The sequence below is a fragment of the Cuculus canorus genome, chromosome 1 (assembly GCF_017976375.1).
Source record: "Cuculus canorus isolate bCucCan1 chromosome 1, bCucCan1.pri, whole genome shotgun sequence".
NCBI lineage: Eukaryota > Metazoa > Chordata > Aves > Cuculiformes > Cuculidae > Cuculus > Cuculus canorus.
Genome location: NC_071401.1, coordinates 68,404,039 through 68,418,245, shown reverse-complemented (window position 1 = coordinate 68,418,245; position 14,207 = coordinate 68,404,039). Strand labels below are relative to the sequence as shown.

Sequence of the window (14,207 nt, the reverse complement as noted above, 5' to 3'; positions counted from 1 at the left end):
AACAGATACATTTGTGAAAAGCAAAAATGTTGAACGCTGATGCTTCCATGCAAACAAACTCTGCAACACATGCAACTCTAGACATCCCCAGAATGCGACTCGCAGCACATAAGCCAACCAACTGGGCAGTAACTGAATGTCTGATTCCTCTCAGATATTGCAAAAGCATGTGGACTATTGTACAATTGCTCAGCAACTGCTTATCACAAATAACCACATACACAAAACTTCCCAAAGGTGTCACTTACTGTTCAGACTCAATCAATCTCTGTATATACAATGAGGATCTCTGGTCATGCTGTAAGCTGGTCAGCAACAGGATGCCTGTGCAGTAGCATCCACCCATCTTAAGCTAACAGGCTCTGCATCTGAAGGATTTCTCACCAGGCAAGATGTCTAAGAAAAATAAGTCATGTACAGGAAAATCCAGGTGTACGTATCCCAGACCTTCTCAAAGAACCATCACATTATATGCTCACATTCACGGCTCAGATTCTGAGAGTTAAGATGCTGTATATTCTCAGATGGATTAACTGAGCTCCAGCTCAATGTGGCAAGGAAAAAAAAACACAGGAAAGTTGAACCATGACACAGAAAGAAAAAGTAGCCATTCAGTTCCGACAGCCTGAAAACTTCTGAAGACTTTAACATGATTTGTTTCTACTACAGAACTGTCAATAACTCCATGAGTTTCTGTACACATTAATGAAGATACTCTTACTTTAAACCCTTTCTTTCTCTCCTCTCAGAAACCAACAAAACGTACACACACAAGCCAGAAACTACAGCAAGAAAAGCCAGCTTCCTAAATTAAAATCAGATTAGTAACTGTAGATCCACAGCCAAACGTTCAACATTTTAATACGTTATAAGAAAATTTATCTATCGAAAGATAACTGGTCAGAAGAGCTACCACCTCACAATTAGCAAAGCTATTGTAAGAGCTGAAACTTTTAGAAATTCTTATTAGTTTGGGCATAAAATTCAAGCCACTGTAGAAGTCTGATTATTGTTTCTACACATAGTAGTGAGCTGAGGTTGCTGATGCTCCTTGTTTCTTTGTGCCTTGACAACTGCATTGAACAAGCCCTGCTTCTGAGAACATATTCTTCCTAACTTGTCCTCCTTGCAAACAACTCAGGATCAAAGCTTCATCATGTTCCCACACTGCTGCAAATTAACAACAACCTTGTATGTCAAATGTGATTCCATCACATTTGTTTTATTCAAATCTCTCTCCAACAGTACCTCTACAGTTTGTCCCTACGGGCTATGCAACCAAGTATGAGGGCTGTTTATCACATAACTACTTTACTATCAATTTGCAATAGAAAACAGATTTAGTTCAGCCCATCTCTGAACTGTCTGAGGAAACCTAAGTATCAATGCCATGAGCATGCAAGATCATCATGTATCTGTCGGCTACAATAGCAACATTTATGGATGATAGCTATAGAAAACATTTAAATTATTTTTGAGCATAAGATAGCAAAATTATATACTGCCACAAGCAAAAATAGGTTTATATTGTTTACTGGTAGATAGATGGGTGGCACATCTGAGGGAAGCATCCACAGGAAAAGACAGAAAACTGTGTGAAAGCCAAGGAGACAACCACAAAAGCAGCTGGAAGCATAGCTCTAAAAGACTGTCTGGAGTAATAGCTTTTTAGGCAGAGAAAGCTGGAATAAAGGCTTGCACTGTGAGCAAGGAAAGCACTTTCTATTCACTTTCTACCATATTCAGGAAAACAAAGCATAGTGCATTATAAACAAAACTAAATTACAGATTTACTTTGTCTCATCCTAAAAAGTAAAATACCCTCTAGGACTCCAATACTAAAGATTCCATCAATAATGGGAAAAGCTTTTTTGTTATGTAGGCAGCAAATAAAGGCACGATTACACAGCTGGAATAAGGCTACTGAATAAGGATATTACTCTAAACTGTGGCGGTGAGGGAAAAAAAAGAAAGAACAAGAGGAAGAAAAAAAAATCACAATAGAAAAATAAAAGATACTTTTTGAGTTTTTCGTAACACAATATTTACATGGTTCCCAGCTACAGAAAGAACTGTAGATATTAACAATAAAAGGTTAAGTGACTCTGCCAAAATACAAGCAAACATGTTGGTTTTTAAGGGATCAAGTGTTACAATAATAAAGGGCAACTCTCACATAACTCATGCAAACAATATTATTTAGTAATGAAATTTATTATCTAGTAATTAAATGTATGTCATTCTTGGCACAAAAAGAGCTAAACTTGGCAAAGTTCAAGAATACCTGGTATAACATAAGTTAGAAGGGACTTCTAGGGGCCATCTATTCCAACCTCTCACTCAAAATTAATTTCAGCAAGACAGCTAGTTCAAGGCTAGATTAGTCCTTCCAGTTGTAGGTCTTCCCTGCCCACGATTTACTTATTTTAGCAGTTTCATATGGATTCCATAAATCAGCAAACTCACTGCTTTGATGGTAGCCCAAATCTCTATAGATACAAAAAATGGTACTGGTGTCTTTTTACTTGTCACCTCTGGTTTAACTTGTTCTTGAAAATGCCTACATGGAAATTTTACCCCTCCCAACAATCTACTCCAGTATGTAACTGTACTTGCCATTACAAAACAAAAAAAAACAAAAAAACCCCACAACCTTTCTCTATCATCCAACCTTGCTCTCCCTTTCAATTTCAAGTCCCTTATATCCCCATTATTCACTATGGTCACAAACAATAGATTATGTCTTTTCTTCCCCCCCCTTCAAGAACTTTAAAAATACTTGAAAATTATCTTCCTGTCTCTCTTCTCACACCTTTCCTTTAAGCTAAGTGATGTCAGGGCTTTAATCCTTCCATTGCAGTGTAGATTTCGTAGATCTTTGGTCACTTGTTACTCCTTTGAATCTACCACTAATAATTCCCTTTGCAGTGCATCATCCAGAAGTGGACACAGTGCGAAGCAGGGCAGAAAAGACAATTTCTTGTTCCCCGCTACAGAATCATACAATGGTTTGGGTTGGAAGGGACCTTAAAGATCACCCAGTTCCAACCCCCACCTGCCATGGGGCAGGGACACCTCCCACTGGATCAGGCTGCCCAAGGTCCCACCCAACCCGGCCTTGAACACCTCCAGGGATGGGGCAGCCACAGCTTCCCTGGGCAACCTGTGCCAGTGTCTCACCACTCTCATGGTGAAGAAACTCTTCCTTATGTCTAAATCCGTCCTTCTCCAGTTTATACCTGTTCCCCTCATCCTATCACTAGAAGTCTCTGTAAAAAAGCCCTCCCCAGCTTTCCTGCAGCCCTTCAGGTACTGGAAGGTCTCTATAAGGTCTCCTCAGAGCCTTCTCTTCTCCAGGCTGAACAAGCCCAACTCTCTCAGCCTGTCCTCGAATGGCAGGTGTTCCAGCCACAGAGAAGGAAGTGAAGGAGTATGAAGTCTACTTAACACCTTTTTTCTGTTCAATTTCTTTTGGTTTCTGCACTAACACGATGAAGCACGCTTAGCATGCGATTTACAGTAAACTGCCATTCCTAACCAGAATCCTAACAACAAATTTCTTCCCCATTCTTTATGTACACATTTGGGTTTTGCCTAGGGCAGTTCTACCTCCATTCATGCCCCTTCCTGACTAGGTCTCAAATTTGCATTAGTTATTATTAGTCTCTCTGCCTACCTTTGCTGCTCCTCCCAGTACACTGCTTTTTTAAATTTACTTAGAAAACTCTCCCTCTCATGACCCAGATTCACTAAGAAAAATATCAATCGCCACCAAAACCAGGACAGATCATTGTGAAGCCCCCTCTTGCTCACTGTTACAAACGTGACCATGAATCCATCGTACTTACTCCAGGAAGACAGTTACTAGCAGGAAAATAAATACATGCTGGCTTATAATCCATTGCAAAGATTTCTCAGTAGATACATTCATAGACACATCTCTTACAGTAGAGCTGTGAGGGTATAAGCAGCTCTGTCAGATGCAACTTCTTCCTGGGCTAGCTAAATTACTTGAATGATAGTCTCTGCACGGGAGCAACAACCAGTGTTTTAGGGATGTCATGCAAGCACAAAAGACTCAGGCTAAAGAATTTTTAAGTCACACAGAGCAAAAGCACCACCTTTCCCCAACTCTGAGGGCTGGGCCACAATCAAAAGCAGTAACTCAAGATGCTGGCCAAGTTCAGTCACATTAAATGTTCTGGAAGCAACCACGTTTTAGAATCCCATAAACTGAGCTAACCTAGCTAGCAGAACAAAGAAAGCAAGGGGACAGGCCAGTGCTGCTCTTTAGTTGTGAAACTTTCCACTGCAGCTCCCCAAAATCACTGGTGTCAAGAGAAATTCTGTTGCAACAGGGCACAAGACAGACAGAAAGATGCCGCAGACCTAAACACCGCCCACCTGAACATCTGGGATGCATACCTCTTCTGCTCAATTCACCTAAGACAGCGCTTTAGCTACCTGCATAGGAGTCTCAGTATCCATTCCAAACTTACATTCCTGATTAGCCTTAATGAAATTCAACTCCATTTTTAATATCAGTAAGGTATACACCAACTTGTCAGTTTTGGAAACCAAGCTTGAAGTCTGTTAGGTAAAGACCAGAGTAATGTTCCTGTGCTGGCATTAAAAGGAAAAAGGAAACTTCTATTTCCTTTCATTTCAGCTCCTGAAATATATGCAACAGAATTTCTAAAGGAAACCAACATTTCCCTTCTATTTAACAGAAAAGAAAAAAAAAGACCTGTCCTTCTCCAAACAAGCTGACTGGTATAAACTGTTAAATGCACTTTGTACTTCAGCATCCCATCTCATCCCTTCCCTTTCTTCGCCTCCACTCTTCTCAGTTTGTCGTCAGTTTTTTGGTTGGTCAGCCTTAATTCACCTCAGTGGGAGATCAGCACATAACTCTGAAAATCAGAATGTGCAGCCAGAATACTGTAATCAGCACTCGAATAACAGCTACTCTTAGGATCAAACCATAAACTAAGGTGGATTATGGTTGCAAAACACTAACATGCAACTCTCAGATTTTGGATCTGTTATTAAAGAGAATATTTGCATAACCACTTCCAACAGACACCCCCCCAATATGTATGTATGCATGTGTGTGTGTATATATACACACACATATATATACACACTGCCCTCCTTGTCCTGTATCTTCCAGGTTTCTGTAGGACTCTTCTCCTTCCAGGCATTAATAATCCTGGTTCTTACTCCAAAGTTTTCCACCACAGACTGAGTCCTTTTGTTTTAGTCTCATTTAGGTTTTTCTTATGCTTGCTGTTAAGTTGAGATATTTTCAGCTCTTAAAACTATTGTGGCTGAGAAACAGTGCAGTAATTCTAATTTTATGAAAACAGCTAGAAGAGAAAAGCGATAACAGTTTTATAATACAGCCCAAGCCGTTTTCTCTCCTAATGAGAGAAAACATCAATGCTCAAAACAAAACAGTATCTCCAACCATCATTACTTAAGCCTGAGTGAATATACAGTTCTTACTGAGAAGCCAGCAATTTGGGGGTTTGCTTTTTCTTCTAAAAATGTAAATAGTATTTTCTTTCCAAGTGTAAATTTACTTTGCTGTATAAAGACTGACAGACGCCTACAGGAATCTAGTGCATGCCATATAAATGTAATGAATAACAAAAGATTATCACCATAGTGTAAGACACCCTATAACCTTTCAGTAAATGAGAACAGCAAGCACTATATTCGCTTCTGATTGAGCCACTCAATTTGCAATGAAAATATTATCAAATAATTACAATATCATTGAACAAGGCTTACTAAATAAACATTAAATGATATAAAGTTAGAAAAAAAATCTTATCAATATATCATCATTTGCTGAACCTTGGTACAGAAATGTCTCTGTCTGAAAAAATGGTACTAAATGAACACCAATCTGTACTAGTTTTAGACAACGAGTGCTAAAATGCTAAACATAAGTTAAAAAGTAAAATGAAATTTAAAAAGCAATATCTATGTATGTTTCCCTTGAAGCAACACCATAAGAGCAACTTATTTAGAATATAGTTTTATAACTGTGATTTATGATTAACACACTACTGATATCTTGTTACACTGACTTTTATTTAATGTTTAACAGCAAGATCTGGAAGAAGATAAGTGCAGAACTTTTATACCAACATTAAGAAAGTACTGATTTTAAGTATTCAGATAGAAAAAAGTATTAAAAAAAAACCAAAACAGTGTGACCAACAAAAGCTTAAATTGTCACTAAGTATCATTTGTACTAGTACCCTCCAAACAGTGGACTTTTGCTAATTTCTTTCAATGGAGACTTTTCTTTATGTTTTCTATTGTCAAAGTGTAATAAGCCTTGTAAATCATATGTCAAGTGAGAAAGAAAAAAAGCATAAGAAAGAATTTCATAGACATATATCTTTGCTGACATGAAAGCAAAATTCTCGTGAGGTTCTTCAGCAAGAAATAAATCAGTAGAAAAATCCAAGTACAGAATGTGGTATTAGCCAAAGTGAAGAAAATACTACTTACAGTGGTATTCATATATCCTCTTCTCATCAGTCTTTGACATGCCTACACTTTTGTTGTCCAATTAAAAGATCTATATATTACCACAACCTTGAGAATCTGACATTTTTACTGCTGCTTACAGAAGCAGTAAAGTCTAGCCTGCAGACCAACTGCAACAGCAGAGATCACACCACAGAGCATCTGCTTCTCCTACAAGTGCCCAACGGGAAAAAAAACCCCAAACTCAATATGTCACAGAACTCATCTGCTTCTTTTATGTTAAATAAGGGTTACAAGTTGGCTGTGCTACAGGAGGCAGTATTCCTAGAAAACCTCAGCTCCCTCTTGCTGGACATGGGTCACAACTGAGGACAATATTCTCAACAGAACAGCCAGAACAAACCCTACGGCAATCTCACTTAGGACAGAATATGTGTTTTAAAATTACTTGGTCCTTGAAGAACACAGTCAACTATTTTTCGAGAGACAATATGTTTATAGAAAAAAAAACAAAAAAAAGGAAAAGAAAGCCCAGGACATTACTGAGTAAGTTTATTTGCTTTGCCAAAGGACAAAACTGAAACATCTTACTTGCAGTAAACAGTCCTGACCCTGAGAAAAACTGAATTTTCCAAGGTTCGCATGGACTGCAATAAGATCTTCGAAGATACGTAGAAAGGTAAAAGTCTATTATGCACAACAGTTACTTGCCTACTGCATGAGATTGCTCACGTTATTTTAATAGATGCATTTCCCATTACCTGGTTAATTTGCTCATATTACTTCATTTCTTATATCATACTCTTAAATTTCATTTAAAGACAGCAAGAAAAATCTTTCAACAATGTTGATTAGCAGTTTGCCACTGCCATGACTGAATCATCAGGGAAGACAGAAAGCAGCACCAGAAATAGTATTCTCCACCCAGGCCCATTGACCATATGTCACATGGGAGGAAAAAATAACCAAACAAAACATACAACAAAGGAAGCACAATCAGTCCATACATTTCTCCAAAAACTATAAACCCAGGAAAAAAAAAAAAACAAAGCAACTATTTGGCCTGGACCAATCCCTTCCCTCCAACAGCAGCATTTATTTTACCTCAGGTACATCTATTTTCTTTTTAAATCAGCATCACTTCAAGTTTATTGTCCTGAATCTACTAGCAGGTGTTATTCCTCACCAAGGGAATACCTTCTGAAGCAGAGCTAGTCAACAAGCAATTTACAGATTGCTAACATACAGCAGCAGTGCACACGCCTGTACTACTCATTCCTTTGCCACACTGCAACATGAAGGTCAATTTGGTTTCGGAGTCTTTTACTTACCTTTCCCATTTTGCCATGCAGTATACCAGGACAAACTGAGGAATGTAGTGATGAAAACTAACACGGTGGCCACAGTTCCATTTCGGAGCCTCATCTCATTTCAGCATCACACTTGTTTATGTTCTGTTAGTGATGAGGACCTATCTGTCTGGCTCGGTGCAATGAAGTCAGCTGAAGTCCACCAGCAGCAGCTGGCCAACAGCGCCAGGAAATGTAGTTCTCACATATCAGAGGTATCATAAATCAATCCATCCCAAATTGTTGTAAGCTTTTTTTATTGTTCTCATAAATTGAACTTCTCTTTATTCTTCTAGTCCTGTTTAAAGAAAACAAAATTTGAATGGATTATGCCAAGAGTCCCTCATGTAACAAAATACAGTAAAGAAATACTATGAGACTCTCATTACTGTGGCTGACATGCATCCCCTACACACTGCCTCAGTCTTGCCTCAGTGAATTGAACTTGTCAGGTTAACTTGTCCTTTTTCTGTTCATACCTGGAGAAGCTGTATTTCACATTAGTTTGGTCATTAAAGGATAAACAAACATCACCGACATTACGATTTACCTTAAACTCAAGGCACAATCACACATCACTCTGGCAGGTGATGAACTGATACAGAAGCTGTTTTCGGGAAGCCAGCAGCTCCAGATCCCACTCCTAAGTACTCACCTCAACAAAACCCCCCTCTGAAATTACTGAGGCCAAATATATGTGCGGCAGCAGAACCAGCCACGGTGAACTGAGAACCCAGAGCGTTAAACAGCATTTACAAACCTCCATCGTTCATCTTTCACTGCTCAGTGCAGGAGTATTTTATCCATTCACAATCATTTTTTCCCCTAGCTTAGCTACAGCTAAAGCACAGACTACAGGTACACGTGCACACACTGCTCAGTCTATACCAACACGCAACACTCAAAAGCCCTGCAAAATGCCATGATATGACCATATCACTCTTCTGTCTCCACTACACAGGCACGAGGATAAAACACAAAAATTAACTACAGTTCAGTTTTATCCCACGTGAAGGTTCCATACCCTGGGATCAGAAATTCTCAACTGACCCAACAGAGCCAGCATCTAACCACACTGTCCTAACCGAGCAAGACAAAGATAATAGGGAAATAAACTAATCAACTTTAAAAGACTCAAGAGGCAGATTTGTTTTTAAAGTGCTACATTATCCTTTACAGTGGCTCAAACAATAACATTTGACACTATTTTAAGGCACTGCCAGTTCTTCCCCACTACAAACTACATCTGATACAAGTATGCAACCCAGCAATAAATAACTCACTTTGAATTTTCCTTGGAAGTAATCTCTGTCACTTTTTCGCCTGGGTGCATTTAGAACAACAGGGGAAAATACTTTTTATCGTTCTGATAGCAAGATATTCCAGTCAAATCTGAACTATTCTTTCCAAGCTTGTACTGCATCACACGCTACCTCTACCAAAGAGCTTGCAAAACAAGACAACCAAGAGGTTCGTTAACAAACGAACAGAAGAGAATAGAAGAGAACAACAAAGTTGCAGAACTAGGTGCTCTTGTGTTCAAATCTTCATCACAACATCCAGGTTACAGAAAGTGGTTACCTTCAGGCTATGATCACCTCACATACAATGCTAGTAACATGCTTCGTTTTCAGCAACTTTACTCACAGATAGGTTTGTGGCTTCAAACGTTAACTCAGACATCATATAGTACCTATGAGGAAAGGAACAAATGCAAGTACATGGGAAGCAGACAAAATGCATGGTAAAATTCAGTAAGAAACAAAGTACCGAACAGCAACAGAAAGAACCAAAAGGCCTTATGATATGGGAAATCTGAATTCAACACAATGAAAGATAAAGACAACCAAAAGACCTACAGAAAGATAACACAGAGAGCATGGCATGCCAGGAAATATCATCAGCATCAGCGCTTTGAATAGGAGATGGACATAAAAGCTACAAGGGTAGGCAATAGTAATTAGGTGAGAAGACAAAAGTCTGGGTGAACATTAATAGCAAGGAGAGGCAAAGATCTCAAAAGCCCAAGGTTTTGTAAGGCCCATCTACATGAATTAACTGTTTAACATGGCTGAAGTGGCTCTGAAACAAGGATGCCTAAAATTTCAATCTACCTTTACCATTATTCTAGCAGCAGTCAGATCTCTCTGGAGCAGCTCAGGTGTGCACAAAGGACCAGGGAGCAAGCTAGACAGATCATCCCACTGCAGGCAACAGACAGCTGGTCCAACGCGCAAACAAGAGAGGGCAGCCAAGAAAGTAAAAATATCATTTGATAATGCAAGGGAAGTGAACTGCCTTCCTTGCCAGAAAAAATGGGCATTTTTTTTATGTTCATTGCAATAAAATCAAGATGATGTGATCAGGGCTTCTTACTGTGCTATTTGAATCCACAGAAAAATAATCTGAAAGAATGCAGAAAACAAGAAAGTAAACAAAAAAAACCCTGTAGACCAGGGTTTATAATAAAAAAAAAAATCAGCAGTGAGCATACACAAAACTGTGTCAAATTAAAAACTATCACGCTTTTGAGTTGGCTGGTTCTGCTTTTATGCTTCTTTTCTGGTGTTGTATCCACTACTCTTAGCACAGGCACCAGCAGCTCAGAAGTACTTAGATGATTAACCAGGCATTCCTCTATATCAAACTGCATACATCAAGGCCATGCATGAACTAGAAGCATTCCAGCTCTTAAAAATGCATAGAGTTAAACTAGCAGAAACCCATGTGTAAACGCACATTAATTATTTAACCCCCAAGTGGTCACTTTGGGTTTGTTCAATGATTTACAACACAAACTAAACAAATTTAGCTGAGGGGGAATCCAGTTTGAGCCGATGCTGTGACAGGGTATAACTAGACAGGCGAAGCCTACAAAATCTTCCAGCCCCGTCAGGACCTGAACCTTTCCCACTGCAGATTGACAGGAATGACCCTGCTAGATGCCGAAGGCGTACTGAAGGCACCTGGCACCTCTGAGGTGCTGAGCAGCACCCCACTGAATCATGTCTTAAATAAATAAGGAAGTTTCTGTGTGTATCCAGGCACTCCCCAAAACAGAATCATAGAATCAAGGTTGGAAAAAGACCTCTGACACGACCGAGTCCAGACATACGAAGCCTCTTTTCAACTGCAAAGCACAAGCACTGATGCACTTCAACGCCGCTGCCCAGGCTCTTTCCGTAGCTGCTGGAGGGTTGGACGGTGCAGGATTAACGAGCGCCAGACTTGGGAGAAGCCAGACCAGACCCCCCTACCCCGGCAGAAGGCTGCTCTTCCACAACGGTCCACGATTATAAGACAAGAAGGGAAAGAAGATAGATTTGCCAGGCAAGGGGCTTTTTCACCTTGCTTTCCACCGAAACGCTTCGGCAAGCCTCAGGCTCGCCTGCGCTCTGCCCTTGCGCAGCCCAGTCCCCTCGAATCCGGGATAGGGGAATCTTTGCCTCCCTAGAAACCGTCCCGGGTCTCTCTCCGTCCCGGTCGCGGCTATTTCAGTCGGAGAAGGGAAGAAAAATGGGCTCTGCAGGCGGCAGAGGGCGAGAGCCGAGGGAGAGGGCAGGGCGAGCGCCGGTGCCGGGAGCTGCGCGGCGCCCGGTGCCTCGGAGCGAGCTGCCGGGGGAAGGAAGGAGAGGAAACTGCTAACTGCGCCGAGCACCCCAGCTCGGAGGAGAGGCGGACAGAGCGCAAAGGAGCGGCGGCTGCAGTCCCCCCGGTGCTTCGGGGGGAGGAGAAGGGGGAGCAGCGCCCGCTGTGCCCCGGACCCCAGCGCTGCTGCAGCCCCGCGGGGCGAAGGGGGCAGCAAGTCCTGCAAGCGCTGCCCGACACCACCGCCACCGCGCAGGTGCAGGGGAGCGCAGAAGGGTGCAGGACGGTGCATGCACGGGGGAGCTCAGGATTGCACGCATGCAGATGAAAGAGCGGGACGGCCCTCCCCCCCTCCCGCCGGCGACACCGCACAGCCCCGTAGCGCCGGGAAGGGAAGCTCCTCCGCTGCCCACCCACACTCCAGGGGGCGCGGAGAAGAAGGGACGTCCGCCTCCCCCCCCCCCCCCGCCTCAGCCTCCCAACAAGCGGAGTCCAGCTGCAAGCTGCCGCTACCCGCCTGCCGGCCCCATCCCATCCCACCGCCCCTCACCTGCGCCGAGCTCCGGCAGGGGGAGCCGCGGGGCGAGGGCGGCAGCACCGACCGACTCTGCCGGCGCGCGCCGGGGATCTCGCTCCCCTCGCCCCGCCCTCCCCCCGGCCCCGCCCCTCGCGCTCGTCAGCGACGCGCCCGGCTCGCGCAACCACCCCTCTCCCCGCCTCCTCCTCCCTCCCCGCACGGAGCTCCGCTTCGCCCCGCCCAACTGCGCTGAAGCCACGCCCACCGCCCGCTCGCTGTCCCCGCCTGCAGCCAACGGGAGCAGCCCCGGGGAGCGCCGCTCATTGGCTCGGCGGCTCTGCCGTGGCCTCAGGGCGAGGCTATAAATGGCTTAGTCTCGCGAGACCGCCGCCTGGAGCTGAGTAGGGAGCTGTGGTAGCTTGGTGTGGTCCTGTTTTGCGCTTCTTTTAGCATTGTAGAGCCATAGAATGGTTTGGGTTGGAAGGGACCTTAAAGATCACCCAGTTCAGCCCCTTCTGCCACGGGCAGGGACACCTCCCCCTAGCTCAGGCTGCCCAAGGCCACAGCCAACCTGGCCTTGAACACCTCCAGGAATGGGGCAGCCATAGTTTCCCTGGGCAACCTGTGCCAGTGCCTCATCGCTCTCATTGTGAAGAAATTCCTCCTTAGGTCTAGTCTGAATTTGTCTGTCTCCGGTTTATACCCATTGCCCCTCATCCTATCACTACAAGCCTTTATAAAAAGTCCCTCAGCTTTCCTTGTAGCCCCTTCGGGTGCTGGAAGCTCACTAGAAGGTCTCCTCGGAGGCTTCTCTTCTCCAGGCTGAACAAGCCCAACTCTCTCCACCTGTCCTCAAATCAGAGGTGCTCCAGCCCTCTAATCATCTTTGTAGCCCTCCTCTGGACCTGTTCCAACAGCTCCATATCCTTCTTATGTTGAGGATTCCAGAACTGGACACAATATTCCAGATGAGGTCTCACAAGAGAAGAATAGAAGGGCAGAATTCCCTCCCTCGCCCTGCTGGCCACACTTCTTTTGATGCAGCCCAGGATACGGTTGGCCTTCTGGGCTGTGAGCGCACACTGCCAGCTCATGTAAAGCTTCTCATTGACCAGCACCCCCAAATCCTTCTCTGCAGGGCTGCTCTCAAGCATGTCATCCCCCATCCTATACTGAAATCGGGGATTGCTCCGACCCAGGTATAGGACCTTGCACCTGGCCTTGTTGAACCTCATGAGGTTCGCACAGGCCCACTTCTCCAGCCTGACCGAGTCTCTGTGGGTGACATCCTATTCTTCTAGTGTGGCAACTGCACCACTCAGCTTGGTGTCATCTGCAAACTTGCTGAGGGTGCACTCGATCTCGCTGTCTATATCATTGATGAAGCTATTAAACAGCACTGGTCCCAGTACAGACCCTTGAGGTACACCACTTGTCATGGATCTCCATATGGACTTTGAGCCGTTGACCACAACTCTCTGAACCGTCCAACCAGTTTCTTATCCACCGAACAGTCCACCCATCAAATCCATATCCCTCCAATTTAGAGAGAAGGATGTTGTGGGGGACCATGTCAAAGGCTTTACGGAAGTCCAGATAGATCACATGCGTTGGTTTTCCCATGTCCATTGCTGCAGTTACCCCATCATAGGAAGCCACTAGGTTGGTCATGGTGAAGCCATGCTGGCTGCCACTAATCACCTCCCTCTTGCTCCTCTCTTGCTCCTCTCTCTACAGTGTACCCCTTTTTGAGGCTGTGCTTCTTGGGTTTATTATTCTGGAAGAGTCCCAAGAAAGGCTTAGTTGTCCCAGCACTTGGTTACTCCTTGGCCCATGGTCAGCTGCCAGTGGTCCATCCTGAACTTGGCTCTCTCTGGTCCCTTCAGGGTTGGGCCCCTGGCTTCCTGTCTGAGAATGAGCCTGTACGCCTAAGAGAAAGTTGAGTTCAGCAGAAAATTATTTGTGCTGTGCGTCAATGCCAAGGAAATCACATGTATAGTGTCCTGTGTGATGTGCTTGTTCACCAGTGGCAATAAGCCACAGTCAGGAATTTTACCACCAGGTTCATATTACCACTGAGGTCATGTTGTGCTAATCATGTACTGGAGCTTGTCAAGAACCCTTTGAGTTAAGAGTAGCTTGTTGCTTCACACCAGTTAAATGAAACCTCTGTCCTTTGTACCTTTCACAAGCCTGGCTCTGAAGAGGGCATTCACATTGCAGTGTGCTGCCCAGCAGGCTGTTAA

At 43.6% G+C, this 14,207-nt stretch overlaps 1 protein-coding gene across 2 annotated transcripts in view; it reads right to left on the bottom strand.

The window, feature by feature from the left end:
- The window catches only part of MGAT4A (alpha-1,3-mannosyl-glycoprotein 4-beta-N-acetylglucosaminyltransferase A), an 83,965-nt gene extending 71,834 nt beyond the window's left edge, over positions 1 to 12,131 (bottom strand). The window contains exons 1-2 of one of the 2 annotated variants that reach the window (XM_054062406.1): positions 11,995 to 12,131; positions 7,839 to 8,154 (exon numbers count right to left, since the gene is read on the bottom strand). In XM_054062406.1, coding sequence (XP_053918381.1) covers positions 7,839 to 7,932 — 94 coding nt within the window. In that variant the 5' untranslated portion in view covers positions 7,933 to 8,154; positions 11,995 to 12,131. Of the gene's footprint in view, positions 1 to 7,838; positions 8,155 to 9,503; positions 9,705 to 11,994 lie in introns of those variants that run through there. The other variant, XM_054062416.1, reaches the window with a different exon arrangement.
- Between the last annotated feature and the right edge of the window lie 2,076 nt (positions 12,132 to 14,207).